General features: G+C 47.1%; 1 protein-coding gene across 7 annotated transcripts in view; it reads right to left on the bottom strand.

Annotated features, from left to right (window-relative positions):
• CD47 (CD47 molecule) overlaps nt 1–4,634 on the bottom strand; it is a 48,202-nt gene extending 43,568 nt beyond the window's left edge. For 2 of the 7 annotated variants that reach the window (XR_011503156.1, XR_011503157.1), the window contains exon 1: nt 3,646–4,634. Coding sequence is in view for 3 of the 7 variants with exons in the window: in XM_014853310.3 (XP_014708796.1) it covers nt 3,646–3,691 (46 nt within the window). In the remaining 4 variants the exon portion in view is untranslated. The remainder of the gene's footprint in view (nt 1–3,645) is intronic. The other 5 variants (XM_044771664.2, XM_044771663.2, XM_014853310.3 and 2 more) reach the window with 4 other exon arrangements.
• Nucleotides 4,635–15,843: the final 11,209 nt, after the last annotated feature.

A 15,843-nucleotide genomic window follows, 5' to 3' on the forward strand; every position in this document is an offset into this window, starting at 1 on the left:
TCAAACTGAATCGGCTTGGAATTAGGGACAAAAACGAGTATTTAGTCAGATCTCTCCTCAATAGAGACCAGATACGTTCTGAGGTACAGAGGGGTGTGTTCACAAGTTGCTGAGTTTGACTCAAAGTAATCCCCTCACTAGATTTAAAAGTGGCCTTATAAGAATGGAAGTGGTCCACCTAGAATTACAGGGGGCAGTTTAAAGTCAGTAACACCCAATTATGGCCTTACCAAGCACTTAAAATATATTAAGGACCACCGAGGGATAAAGACGAAAAATCCCTACTGTCTATAAACTACATCTTAAGTTATTAAGAAGCATACAGTCTGAAATTTGTATGTGCAAGGGGGTCTTGCAAAGTGCTTAGAGCATAGCTCTGGGCTCATACTGGCTTGAAACAGAAAAAGCAATTTTGACGGACCCTGCACTTGCCAGATCTCTTGCCTTGCCTTTTGACCCTTAAGTGTGACATGTATTCAAATACACACACTTATTCTCCTAATCTAAATCTCAAACCCTGGGGTTGAGCAGATTCTGAGTCTTCCACAACTGCTCCATGGATATGGAATGAATTATTCAGAGAAGGGTGTAGCTTTTGATTCCTGTTTTAACTCCACCTAACCACAAAGAGGGGAAATCCAGGTCCTTGTTTTAATCTGGGTATATCAGAATCAAATTTCCTGGGTGCTCTGACTACTACAATGAGTTTAGCAAAACTGAACCTATACTATTATTCTTGGGTTTTCGGGTTTTTGTTTGTTTTTTTTTTTTTTTTTTACCATAGAAGAAATGCCTGCACCAGTACACAAAGTGAAAGTAGCTTTATGACAAACCAAGAGCACATTCTCTTAGGCTGAGACACAAGATAGAAAAATACAGAAATTTTTATCTTGTATAAAAAGCTATGAGAGCAAAAACCTAAAAGATGGGCAAAATTGTTACATGAAAATTATGTCACAAAAAAAGAACACTGATATGTTAAAAACAATGCCTATAGTAGCTATCGTTGAGTTAACAATAAGGAATGCCAACTTAGTTTTAATAATACGAGTGATTATTTTGGATTTAGAATATTTATCAATTTGGGGAAAAACACCTATTTTTCATCTTTAGAACCTGGCCTTTCAAATCTCCATTAACAACTCAGTGGCAAAGATAAAACATCTGCCAAAATACAGATGACAGCATGAGCAAGTGTCCTAATGGCAGCATTTAGTGTAATGCTTTACCACGCCGTCTCTAGACTGCTGGGGCGGCCCCATAAATAAGTATTTCTAAACAGGCATTTACTTTCCTAAAATGGCAACTTGTGTTTAAAAGGGATATATTCTTTAGGAGAAAAGAAAACATTTTCATCCAAGCAAGCCAAATTACTACTAGACTTAAGACAATAAAAATGTTTTTTAATTTAATCATGTTTACCCTTGATTTCAAAAACTCACTTTGAACAAAGAAAAATCATTCAACCACTGAAAAAGTTCATATCACTATCATTGAGTGAGGTTTTATTTCCAGTTAGTGAATACTACAGAAACTGCTGATGTGCTTTGAAACAATTATAATTGGACATAGAGGGGGAGGGAGGAAAGGAGCACAGTAATTCATTCCGCATCTTGTAAACCGATACACGGGGGATGGGGGTAGGGGGATGGGGGTTGCAGTTTCCCTGTAATTAGAGGAAAGGCATTTTAGATAACTCCTTTTACCACAAAGGCCAACTGAAATGGTGGTAGCTTACAGGAAACTGGCTACCTTGATTATCAGCCGTTTGTAACTGAAACTGAAAGCAAAGTCTAACCGGTGCACACATACAAGTCCATGACTACCTTTCTCATTCTAGATCCCAAAATCAGTCTCCCAAATACCCTGGTTTACGACTATTTGTGTTCTGAGGCTATGAACATCTGTTTATACATGTCCTTCTAAAACTACACATTAAAAACACACAAAAAGTCCATTATATCTTATGACAAACTCACTTGATGTTTTATATTCAACACTCAGAACTCAAATGCATAATGCGTCTATTCTCTTTTTTTTAGGTTATTATTAACCAAGTATAATAAAATACCATAAAGTCTGAATTCTATGACTCTGTAGGGACTTCAGCACATTAAAAATTGTATGTAAATGAGTGTTAATTATATGTAATCTTAACTATTACTAAAGGAGGCCTACCAGAATTCCTAGTCCCAAAAGTACCATTCCAGCAATTCTTTCTAATCTACTTGAAAACAGGACCCTTATTTTTAAAACAGTACATGATTTACACTTTTTTACTCTTCAGACTAGCTTTGACACTAACCATCCGAATAAGAGATATTTTACTACAAATTTATAATCTGGTTCAAAATGAAGGCTGTCTGATTATACAACAGATTTCTGAAAGCAGTATTATTTTAGCTATATTGATAGTAATGGCAACAAGCCATTAATGACGATGACACGAAACACTACCTTATCAATAGCAACCCTTTAGATAATAGAGATATTGAAATTAACAGCTCCAACACCCCAGGATGTTTCAGAGAGCAGGGAAAGTGAGAAGCAGGGACTTAAGGGCATCTTGGAAAAAGCTTGAAGTCACAAGCCTCTATGAAGGCACAGCGAGGCTAGCAACCAGTTTAAAATGTAAATAAATTTCACCTTCTAGAATTCAACGTAACAATCGCTTGCTACTGTTACTCAAACAATTCTGAATCTTACCAAAAGTTCACAAAAGGCTCCACAGATGTGAAGGGTGACAGGCACTGCAGAGCCACGGAAACTCCTATTCCTTCCTCAATTTTTACAGACGAAGCACACGTTTTAAAAAAGAGAAATGGATTCCAAAAGCTGGGGGGCCAAGACGCCCTTGGCGTCAAAAGACGCTAAACGCTACTCTGACGCAAATCTGGACTAGAGGGTACTGTCTTTATACTTCAACAGAAATCCGGATTACTTTTAAAACGGTTCCCCCAAATAAAGTGGGAAAATGTGAACGTGAAATTTGGACTATATCAAAGTGGTTGATGGGGCGTGGGGGTAGCGAGAAAAAAAGTGGGTAAGAATAAGGAAGCTTATTTCTAGGTTTAGAAAAAAAAGATGGCCAGAAGATTCTTCTGATTAAATGCTGGGTTGGAAATGAAACTTACTTAATAGGGTCCTTTATGTCCCCTTAACTCCTCCGTTCATGTAGGAGGGCAAATAGGAGAAACCCCGTCTTGCAGACTTCGCCAAAATACGCACTTCCATCTCAAGAGGCCGGGCCCTCCCACTCTCCCTCCTTCATCGCCGACAGCGGTTAAGCACTGAGGAGGGAGAGGGGTGCGAAAAAGGAGGGATCCTAACAGCTGTCAGCCCCTCGCCTCCCATCGCGCCCTCTCTGTCTACACTGAATTGTTGCGGAAGGTGCACGGTTTGGAGTCTTCCTCGGGGTGTGCATCCGGAGGTGGACAGCGGGGGAAGGAGATGAGCCCCGCTCTCACGCAAGGGGACGAGGAAGAGGAGGGAAGGGGAGGAAGGGGGCGCCCGACTGACCGCGGGGCCCTCCCGGGTCCGCGCCCCGCCACCCGCTCCAGGCGCCGCGGGGCCAGCGGGGCGCAGCCCACACACCCGCGGGGGCGGGGAGCCCAGGGCGCAGAGCCGGGAGCAGGGGCCACTCACCGCAGCACGCCGAGCCCAGCAGCAGCAGCAGCACCAGGGGCCACATCTCCGCGCCGCCGCGGGGTCGCCGTCGCCGCCGCCGCCGCCGGTGTCTGGAGCAGCCGCCGCCGCCGCCGCCGCCACAAGCAGCACCGGCCGCCGCGGCTGTCAACGACAGCGCCCGCCGCCCAGGCTGCCCGGCCGCGCGCACGCGCGCTCCCGCCGCTCCGCGCCCCCTCCCCCGCGCTCGCGGGCCGCGCACGCGCACTCGCCTCGCCCCCGCCCGCCGGCGCGGCTGTGGACGCGGCGGGCTCGAGTCCCCCTTTCGCCCGTGGCGCGCGCCGGGCTCCCCGGTCACGCCCTCGGCCCCTCCCCCGCAGGCGGAGCGTCTGTTCCCACGCTCCCCCGGGACCTCCTGGCTCCGGCGCCGCCCGGCCCACGGCCCCCTGCGCTCGCCCTCCCTGCTCTCCCGCCTCGGGAGCCCCGGGCGCCGCCCACCCGCCCGCCAGAGCCCAGACCGCGCTCCTCCCCGGCCCCCGGCCGGCGTCTGCGCCCCTCCCGGGTCGGCGAGGGCATCGCGGCCGGGCGCCCTCTGTCCCGGTCCGCAGGGACGCCCGCGCGCCGCTCGGGTCAACGGCCCATCTGCTCTGGTTTCCGCTGCGGTTCAATCTCTCTCTCGCCTTGGGCTTCGGTGTTTTCATCCTTTGGACAGGGTTAAACAAACAAGTTCCACCTGTGGTAAACACTGGCGGTGTGGTTAGGGCTGAAACCCCAGGGACGATCGGGCATGGTCGCAAACATTGGCGACACATCCAAGACATCCCTTCCAGGGGCCGCCCAGTGGCGTAGCAGTTAATTTCACGCTCTCGGCTTGGGTGGCCCGGGCTGGGGCTGGAGGGTTCGGATCCTGGGCACGGACTTACTGACACTCATGAAGCCATGCTGTGGCAGCATCCCACATAGAAAATAGAGGAAGATTGGCACAGATGTTAGCTCAAGGCCAATCTTCCTGACCCAAAAGAAAAAAAAAAAAAATCCCTTCCAGCAGTGAACATCATTGAGCCCCGAGTGAGCCCTCTGTGCCCTGTTTGGCTTTAACATGCTTGAAAAATGGGTTCAAAAGGTGGCTCTGAGCCCCGGCATGGACAAGGCATTTGAATATCTCACTGAATCACAGAGGCCAGCCACATCACTCATCCGGAAGCAAAAGCCCTTTTAAAACTACCTTTAACATTTATCCTAAATGATGAAGTCTCGTCAAAAAGCCAGGATCTGGCGGGTGCTCTAATGGGGTGCATATTCTGTCCGCTCTTGTGGTGGGTTTTCTCTTACCTGCTGGAAAAGAAAGCAATTCCCCATCACAGTGTTCTATTTTTTCAAATCCTCCACCCATGGGGTCTCTTCCATTGTACCCCATACCCTTAGTAATAAGATCCAGGAAACAAAATTTCCACTCTGTAGCAGTGTATTATATACTATGTAACTTTTTCCTATAGTTTTTTTGTGTAAACCTCTTGCGCACAATATTATCAATTCTTTGAAATTAGAGAGTGTTTTCAGTATTCCTGCCTTCAAGACTTCCTGTTGAACTGGGCAAACAGAAGGGGTTTAATAAATGTGTTGGTGTGACTTGAGGCAGGGATTGTTCCAGTGAAATTTGATTGTTTTTAATGATTAAAAAACTCCACCAAACAATTGCCTGGCAGATCTCTCTCTCAAACAATGGTTAATAATTGTGGTGGTAATGATTTGAATGGCAGCCTTGACACCCTGAGGCTACCAAAGGGACTCATGGATCCTTCTCTAACTGCTGCTTACACGGATACAAAAGAATCATCCACCAGACTTTGAGCATTCGGGACATTGTGTATCACAGAGCAGCTGGTTGGCTAAATAAGGCTGTCAGCTGTCCCTGAGACCAACCAACCCCCCTAAAGCTGAAGAGTGCCTGGGAAGGACTGTCCCCAACCTTCAGAGGTAGAGATCGATGGATGCTCTGTTTTATACTGGGAGCTGCTGAGCGTATGTGTTTAAAGTAGCTTTGTGCAGAAAATGGAATAGGCCTAAGTCAGGTGAATGAGCGGTCACTTGGGCGACCACCTCTGCTCTTGGGAATCTAGCTGGGATATGTTTTCATGGTGAGGCAGAGGATGTCTGTTCCAGGAGAGAGAATCCAAAGCAAGCTGCCTGGGTTCCAGTGCCTTCTCTCTGAAATAAGCTTGTGTGCCTCTCTCCAGTATCCAACCAGTATCTTACATTTGTGTTCCCCTTTTAATGTTTCCACTCATTTCTATGTGGATTTTGAGCTCATCTTATCTTTACGTACAGGGTTTCTTGGGTGGAAGGTGAGGGAGTAATGGATATTAAAATCTTTTGAACAGAGGTAGTGCACATAGGCTGTCTTACCGAAGTTCATCTTCATAGCCGCCGTGGAACAAACGGTATCATGTTTCCGTTTTAGTGATGAGGAAACAAGGGAGAGAGGGGGAGAGAGGACCTTGCCCATGGTTATGTGTGATATTTCTCTCTCCCTGTCCCTCTCGTTTATGTCTCTCTCTCTCGGCCTCATTTCCTGACTCTTTTCACTCTTTAACATCAAAGATGTTATAGTTTTCCCTTACAGATGAATAAACTTACAACTCCAAACCTTTGCTATTGTCGGGACTCCTTATACACCAGGAAGGTGAGACTTGCTCCCAAGCTCAGGGAGGGGTTATGGTTGGACTGAAGTTTACCTGGTTCCAAGGCGAGTGAAAACATTCACAAGCGTTCTTTCTCAAATCAGGACCAAAGCCCTTTTCTTTCACTTCCTATCTTAACAATACGTCTACTTTTATTGTCCTCTCCAAACTATATCTATCCTACCACTTAGTCCATATTGATATAATATAACCTAAAAATTTACATTGATACACTTGTATCCTTATTGTAATTTTTCATTCACCAGACACTTTTTGCCCCATATAGGAGCATGAAGTGCGATGGTCTGTCACCTGGTGGTGCTGAGGGTCGGCTCAGAGCTGTACCCACCGAACTATACATGGTCCATGCTTTGTGCAGGGCCACACGTACCTTTCTGAATCAGCAGACCTCTGTGAAAGGACCCCACAGTAGCCCAAAGCCCAAGAAAACCCCAGTAAAAGTTAAATGCCCCTTCTCTGTGTTTTAGTCATGTTTGGTGAATATCACTTATCGTATTATACTGAAATTATCTGTTTCTGTGGCTATCTTCCTGTGTAATAATGACTCCTTCCTAGACTGTAAACTCAATGAGGGGAGAGACCACATGAGTCATGTTCACTGCTAGCCCCATTGCCTGGCACTTAGTAGGTAATCAACAAATAGTTGCTAACAGGACGAATGAATGATTAAACCTCCCAAGGCCAGGAACTGTGTCTTCCTTGAGTGTCTGGCGAAGTTCCCAGCATAAAGGGGTATTCAGTAAACATCTGCAACCTAAACTGTTCAACTAACCCTGAAGCTTATGTGACATATCAGAGGTCTGTGAACCGAACTATTGAACTCACCCTGAAGCTTGTCAGGCATCTCAGAGGTTCTTCGCGTCAATAATTCCAATTTTTGGCTTATTAATGAAGCTGGTTGCAGTACATGAGTATTCTGTCTCTTCATGGTGTCTCTGAATATGTGTTTTGTAATGAAGAGTCTCGTATTTTTAACACTTCTGGCCAAGGTGGTCCTGGATAACTTCTGTGCTGTGGGCAGGCACTTTACGCTAGCCATGTGGGCTTTCCAGTGCTGGGTCTACTCTCGTTTCAGGCTTCTCTGCTTCAGTCATGCTGTTTGTTCCCTCTGCTTCATATATTCTTCCCCATGTTTTCTCCTCTCTTCAATCCAAAGAATTCCAATTCACCCTTCAAGGCCAACATCAAGTTTTACCTCCTCCAGGAAGCCTTTCTCAATCCTGCCTTTCCTCTTTCCTATAACTCTCCACCACCTTGCTGGTCTGATTACCTCTTCCATTATACTTTGTGTTGCTATTAAAATGTGTTAATATAAAAAAAAAGTTTAGAATTTAAAAAAATGTGTTAATATATATTTCTTTCTACGTATCTCTCTCCTCTTCTATCATGCCAGCTAGAAGAAAAAAATTTTCCTGGGCATATTTGTCTCTCCAGGGTCTGGCACAGTGCCTGCTAGAGACCTAAGGGCCCTGTGTGTGCTGAATCAATCAAGAGAAAACAGTGTGGTAAGTAGTATACAGAAACACTTTAGCCTGGGTTTGAGTTACTCCTTCAGCCACGTACTACCAATTAACCTTGGGCAAGTTCCTTAAACTTTCTGAGCCCTCATTCCTCGTTTGTAAAGCTGGATGATAAAAATAATCAAAATTAACTCTTCAAATTGGCTGGGGGAATTTAATGTTGACGCTTTTGCAGTTACATAGAGCAGGGCCTGGTGCACAGTAAGCACACAGTCAATATTAGTTCTTATTATTACAACCGTCTTACAGTGAGATGGGTCTCCTAGAAGGGCAGTGACAATTATTATCAAAAGGATCACCACTGGCCGGTCTGGAGCCTTGAAGAAGCACCATGAGTTGGGGAAGTGGCTACATTTTTGATTCAAGCTAGAGGCACATGTCTGTGCTCAGTGGGCAGCCCTTAATCCTCGCTCTTCTGCACACTTTGCTGGTGATTGAATATGGAGGGGCCCACATCGCTGGCTCCTGGCTCAGGGCGCAGTGTCCTAGGTTAACCCAGTTATTAAAGCAGAGGAGCCCCAGTCATCAAATAAAGCGTTGTAGCAATGAGGGTCTGTGTGCTCTGGGCAAGGACTGGGTTTGCGTGGTTAGGTGGCTGCAAGATGTTGACGTGTAGCTGGAGGGATGTGTTTGGCTTAGGGAAACAGGAGGAAGGCTCCAGCAGCAGGTAGTGATCTTCCTAGCTTGCGCTTCAGCTAAGGGCAAATATTAGAAACAGAAAGGGCCTCATGGTAGGAGGGCAGTAAGATGGAGGGTTTGGATAAGGTATATCCTACCAGAGAGATGACAGTCTGATCTGGCGTGAATTTCCTCCTGGGTGTCAGCTGTGCACAGGATTGTTTCGCCTAATCAGGGAGAAGCACAGCCTTTCCTCTTCCTCCTCCTCCTGGTGCTGGAGGTTACTCAGGTTGGGGGACCCGTACTCAAGACAGCTGGAAAGCATTCGAGAAAGCCAGCTTCGGGGTTAGGTTGTAAAACCACAGCAGGTGAATTTCTTTGAGAGCACTTAATGTTTGGGGGCCTGGGAAGGCCCCTTCCTATCTTGCCTGACTCTTCTCTTTGAGCACGTAACATGCATGTCATGGCTGCGTGCTATGCACCAAGACTTCACCCTGCTAGTGTATTCATTTTCTACTGCTGCCAGAACAAACTCCCATGGGCTTAAGGGCTTCAGACAACACTCATTGATTCTCTCACAGTTCTGTAGGTCAGAAGTCCAATGGGCTCAGCTGATTCCTCTGCTTCTGTTCCCAGAAGGCTGAAATCAAGGCATTGGCTGGGCTTCTTTCCCTTCTGGGCTTAGGGGAGAATCCATTTCCGGGTACATGCAGGTGGTTGGCAGAATTCAGTGTCTGTAGCACTGAGGTCCTGTTTCCTTGCTGGCTGCTGTCTGGGGTCTCCCTAGCATCTAGAGGCCTCTTTTGGGTCATGAGGTGTACCTGCATGTAGTCTCCGACCATTTCTCTCTGCCTCCCTTTCTTCTGCCGCATTGCGATGACTGCCTCTTCTGCCTTCTCCTTCTACTTTTCAGAGCCCAAGTGATTAGATTGGGCCCACTTGGGTAATCCAGGATAATCTCCCTATTTTAAGGTCTGTAACCTTAATCACGTCCACAAAATCTCTTTTGCCATGGAAAGTAACATATTCACAGATTCTGAGGAATTAGGGCTTGGAAATTTGGGGGAGGCATTATCCTGCCTGCCCTAGTGCGAGTCTTTTCATATTTATCTCCCATGATCCTCATCACAGCCCAATAATTCAGGAAGCATTGCCATACCCATTGTGCATATGAAGAAACTAAGGTTCAGAGAAGTTTACATTGCAGCTAATCAATGGTGGAGCCGGGGTTTGAGTCTTGCTTCAGAGCTCACGCTCCTTCCTCTGCCAGAGAGAGGAAACAGTGGAAGCAAAGCAATGGTACGGTCTGTCACTCTCACTGCAATTCCCACTATGATTTGGCAAAGGCTGCTTCTCCACATAGTGATGTGGTCACCACTGCATCCACCAAATTTCCAGTTGTCCTCCTAGGTACGTGATATGTGTATCCACTGAGTCTAGGCAGAAAACAGATGGCAGGCTCAAAGGAAGTTATTCAGAAGAGTTTAATAAATGGACTGTTTATAAGGGTAAGGGCGGGGTTAAGGGAAATCAACAAGGAGTGGCGAAGCACTGTTAACTAGCAATAGCTGTCGCCCCTAGGTCCCTAGGTCTGGAGGTGCGAGGGGGAGAAATGGTTGCCAGAACCCTGAAAGAAAAGAGAATCTGAGGGAGGGGCTACCTGGCAGGAGGCATGACCTTTGGTGGAGGAATGCAGCCACCACCAGCCTGGCAGAAAGGAAGGTGGCAAAGTAAACACTCTGACTTCGCTCTCCTCGACCCTCTGAACTCCTGCTACGGGCAGATCTCAACCAGAAGCCAGAGGGAAAGGAGTCTGTTTATGCAGATCTTGAAGTTTAGCTTTCCAGGTCGGAGGATGGAAGGGTGGAGAATTGATCTGAGGGAGACTGTCCAGCATGGCAGGCCTGTGCCTCCCCATCACCTTGAAATTGGGTATGAATATGTGCCTCACTTTGCCCAGTGTGTTCAGTTTCTAGGACCACCCTAACAAATGACCATAAACAAACAGGCTTAAGACAAGAGAATTGTATTCTTTCATAGTTCTGGAGCCTAGAAGTCTGAATCAAGGTGTCAACAGGGCCACGCTCCCTCTGAAGCCTCTAGAGAAGCATCCTTCCTTTCCTCTTCCAGCTTCTGGTGGGTCCTGGCAATCCCTGGAGTTCCTTAGCTTGAGCTGCAACACTGCAGTCTCTGCCTCCATCTTCACATGGCCTTCTTCTCTGTCTCCCTGCCCTTTCTTCTTAGAAGGACAGCAGTCATTGGATTTAGGGCCCACTCTAAATCCGATATGGTATCATCTCCAGATCCTTAATTAAATACATCTGCGAAGACCCTATTTCCAAATAAGATCACATTCTGAGGTTCCAGGAATGGACATGAATTTTGGGGGGACACTAATAAACCCACTATAGCCAGTAAAGTATGTCACTTCTGGGCAAAAGCATCAAGACCCAGAATGCAATTCACCACTTTCTCTTTCCCTCCACCATGGCAATTAGCAATGCTCCAGACAGTGGCTGCTCCCTCAGCCTTGGGTCTTGGAGTGAGGACGAGGCAAAGCAGAACCCCAGCTGACCTACAGAGGAAACACAAGAACAGAAATAAATGTGTCATCTCTCCTGAGGGGCACTATCAACTGTGTTTAATGACCACAGTTCAGCGGTTCAGAGAGATTCCCAGCAGCTAAGGCAGCTCCCCACATCCTTCCTCACATGCACACATACCCTTGCATGCCGGCGTTAACCAAAACCACTTCGCAAGTTTGCTGTTCTCTTAGTCCCAACTCCATTGGCAGCATTTCACTGCCCTGTACTTCCTCTTTGGGGCTAAGGTGTAGAAAGAAACAGATTCTAAAGACAACCTTTTGTGTTCTTAGAGGGGCAAGTTTTCCAGAGGAAAAAGAAAAAAGAATGAAGCCTAGAGCAATGGATGTTCTTTGAAATTAGCTGCAGAGAAGCTGTCTGCATTTTAGGCAGACAGTCTCGTCTCCAGTTCAGGAGAGTTCCCCACCTTCAGCCGCCAGGTTCTCTGCCTAAACCAGAGCTTTCTAGGTGTGCTCCTCCCTGCCCCACCATGGCCACTTGTGCAAAATGACTCGAGACACTCAGCCTTATGAAGTTTGTTTATCGATGCTACATGAGTTCTCTGGGTCCATCGGCCAATCTACTTTCCTCTAATACTAGTCTAGTTGCTATGGGTGTGGGCTGGCAGACTCCGACTATCATCAGATGGGCTTTAAAAGTGAAGTGGGTAAACTAAGATCAACCAGCCAGACAGGACAGATGCACATATTTGAAATCATGAGGAAGGTTGCCTTCTTCTGTGTCCCTTTCACTTGCACATATTTGTCTGTCTTGAATGGCAGCCTGGACTTGAAGACTCGCCTGTGCCAACTGCTGCTGCTGCAGCCGCAGCTTCTGCTCTCTCTTCCCCAACCACAGGCCCCGGGAACCACAACGGCAGGAGGAAAGGAAAAGTTACAGAAACACTGTGCTTAGAGAGGTAGTTCTCAAAGTGTGGTCCCTGGATCAGCAGCATCTGCAGCATCTGGGCACTTGTTAGAAATGCACGTCCTTGACCTCACCCCAGACCTAGTAAACCAAAAAGCTGGAGTGGGCCCTGGCAATCTGTCATAGGAAGTCTTCCAGGTGACTCCTCCAGGTGATGCACCCCAAAGTTTGAGAGCCACTGGCTTAGGGTTTGATCTCAGAAGTCAAGTGGCCTGCCTAGGAAGTGATTCATCTTGGTAAAAATATCATCAGCTCCTCTATCCCCTTTGATCTGGTGGGAAAGACCCACCTATGGTTGGGTGGAGAAATCCTGGAAAGCTCAGTTGTCTCCTGGCCCACTGGGCGTTTTGTGTGAGAAACAGGTCGTAAACTCTTGTTGAGCTGTGGTGATGTTAGCGCCTATAAATATAGGTTCCTTACCCGGCACACAAGAGGGGCCAAATATAAACTGAAACGCCAGGCTTATGGCAAGGAAAGGGTTTTTATTTCAGGTAACGTCAGCCGGGAGACGAGAGTGAGCCCTCAAATTTGTCTTGTTTCACCTCATCTCCCCGAAAGATGGGAGGCCAGGGGCTTTAAAGGTTTGTGACGGATGTGGCTGCTTGTAGAGAGGCGTGGGGAGTCAGTGGCCTTGCTGGTCAGAGCTTTCCCATCAGCCTCCATTTGGCCTTGAGACATTGTTTGCAGGGAGGAGGAAAAGATAATAAGGAACCCAGGTGGGTGGCCTTGGCCATTTGCCTCTGGAGCCAGGGAGCTGGAGAGTAAGCAGGGAAAGAGTGCTTTGGTCTTAACCCCACATATGCTGGGTTTAATGTAGGGGAAGTGATATCAGGGCTTGCACCAGTGGCACGCAGGAGATAGAATCATGTCAGCTACAAGAGAAGCCTCTTGTGTGGAATTTCTCTGACATCTCATGATGAAGGAGCTCATCTCCTACGTCCATTCTGATAGAAACCAATGTGTACATCCAAGTGACTTGAGGCTCTCCTTAGTTCTATATTTAATGAACTCAGAAGTAGTTTAAGAAACTGGTTTCATTGTTGCTTACAAACTGCCTTCCTTCTGTGTCCATCAAGGTGCTTAGTACCTGAAATCTGTGCTAATCTCTTGTGAGTTTCCACTCACAAGATGCTATTTTGATAAAATGTAGAAATCTTCCATAGAGCTACACAATTGTATCTCTTTGTTTAGATTTGTTTAGGGAACGAAGCAAATGAAACCGGGATTCCCTGGAGGAATGACAGATCAATACCCATTTCACCAGTTGACAAATTCAGAGGCATCTACGTGGCAGTACGTGGAGCAGGGGAGAAATGAGTCATACTCTCTCATAACACAAAAGAAAAGGATTTGTTCATTTCAACAGCCACGTGGGCTAGACCACCTGGAGCTGGTCCTGAGAAACCAGGATAAAGAGCTCTTTGTCCTTTGACCTGCTCTGTCCTCCAAAAGAAAGTGGCCTTGTCCCTGGGGTATGCACAAGCACCTCTTCTGGAGCTGTAAGAAGGGCTCCAGAGAGACAAATCTCTCAGGTTTGTCTGACTGTGGTACTAATGGATGTTAGTATTAATGGATATTACCACAGAAATGTAATACTAACGGCTATATTCCTCGCTATATTCCTCTTCTTCAGCTGTTCCAATGATTCTCTTAATTTTGTCTGGTAGTACTGGATTGCCTGAGACAGACTACCGGTTTCCTTGCACGGCACACAATCTCATGAACCAGGAAATTTTTTTGTCCTTTTTTGGTGAAAAGGTTGCACTTCTCCATCTTTTCCTCTCTCTGCTCTCAGAACCCTCACTGCATTTTGGAACATGGTAAGTATGGCCCCAGAAGGCCATGGAACATGCTTGTGATTTGTGCTCCAATGGTGGCCCCCGTTTCCCTGTCTCACCTCGTCGGGGCCTGAGTCCCATGCCTATCCAGCTTCCTTTTCCTCCCCAAGAAGCAGCTTTGTGCCAGCGGGAGTGTAAGCTAGATGGAAAGCTATCGAAGCGCTCAGGGAAGGAATCGATAGTAATATATGTAACTGTGTAGATACATCACAAGTGACAGGCTCATTTCCATGCAAGTTAAGACGTTCTCAGTGCCTCTAATTGACACCCTGTGTATCTGTGTGCCCGCATGCTCCGATGAGGACGCACATGCTGGACTCACCCTGCAGAGCCAAAGTGGACAGCAGCTGTGATTTGATTTTGCCGCAGAGACTTTCTGTGGCTGCCCCAGCCAGCCCAGGCCCTGGCCTGCTGGGAATTCCCACATCACTGGCCTCTTTGGATTCAGGCAGGCACTGAAAGTTGTTTAAATGCAAATTATTTTCTAGGAGCGGGAAACATTATTATTCATTAATATTTGGGCTTTAATGAGTTTATCAGCTTCGAATAAGAATGGGCCAGAGTCTTTTAGTCATAGAAGCCAGAGAGATATGTTTTAATAATGATAGGTGGAAAAGAAAGAGTGAGATCTGAAATACACCACATGAGGACACTGGTCGCATGGTAGGAAATCAGATGGAAAAAGGGAGGTGGGAAAGGGAAGAATACAGCGCTCCCCAAGTCCACGGTCATTGCTGCCTGGAGCGCCCTAGTAATGCTGTCCTGTGCAGGAGTGTCTGTAGAAACACTTGCTGATACACTGATGCTTTTCATCCTTGCTGTAGCATCACCACTTCCAAGGACTTATTTATCTATTTATTCAAAAACAGTTATTGAACACCCAGTACATGCCTAGGCACCGTGAGTGTATCAAGAGAAGAAACCAGGCAGAACCCTGCCCACATGGAGCTTGCATGCAGTGGGGAGGGGGGGAGAGACACCAGCAGCAGTAAAAGGAGGAAATGTTAAGTGGTGCTAGATGCTATGGAGAAAAAGAAAGCAATGAGAAAGGATGGGGAGGGAGTGCTGTTTTAAATCAGGTGGTCAGAGAAGGCTCACTAGAAGGTGACATTGGAGTCGAAAGGGAGTGAAGCAAGTCGGGTAGCTGTCAATGTGGAGATCGTTTCCTGCAGAGGGGACAGTCAAGGCATCAGGAGCATGCCTGGCCGGTGTGAGGAAGAGCAGGGCGTGGGGGACGGAGGGGGAGCTCGGGAGAGTGGATGGTGTGGCCCGATGAGAGTGAGCAGGGAAGAATCAATCAGTCGTATGGGGAACAGTCGGAAGATCAGGGGGGTACAGTTCACAAAGGTTTTGAGCAGGGCAGTGACATTATCCAGCTTTCAATTTAACACGCTATTTGCAAGGGTCAGCCAGGGATGGTAGATATTTTCCACAGGCCATGAGGTCTCTGATGCAATTCCTTCACACTGCTGTCGTAGCACAAGGTAAACTAATGAGTGTGACTGTGTTCCAGTCAAACTTTATTTACCAACCCCGGTGGCAGGCCAGATTTGGCCCATGCTGGTCCTTGGACTGTTCCAATAATCCAGAGGAGGGATGAGGGTGGATTGGACCAGGGTTATGGCAATGGAGGAGGCGAGAAGGGGTCAGATGCTGGCTGTATTTTGAAGGTAGAGCTCACAGGATTTGCTGTCAGACCAGATATGGGGTGTGAGAGAAATCACGGAAACCAAGGAAAGAAACCAAGGATGACTCCAAGGTTTTCGGCCTGAGGAACTGGAGAAATGGAGTCACGACTGGGGATATGGGGAAAACCAAGAGGGGAGACTTGCTGGGGGAGTAGGGGGCTATCAGGAGTCAGTTTGGGACATGGACATTGAAGATGTCTTCAAGATAAAGGAATTGGATTAGATGATCCCTAATTCTCCTTCTGGCACTAACATCCTAGGATTCCACAGTTGTGAGAGAATAAGCATCTACCCCAGTGGCTCCTGCTGTGATCGGGTTCTTCAGGGAGACCTTCCACACTGCG

The sequence above is a fragment of the Equus asinus genome, chromosome 5 (genome assembly GCF_041296235.1).
Source record: "Equus asinus isolate D_3611 breed Donkey chromosome 5, EquAss-T2T_v2, whole genome shotgun sequence".
Taxonomy (NCBI): Eukaryota; Metazoa; Chordata; class Mammalia; order Perissodactyla; family Equidae; genus Equus; species Equus asinus.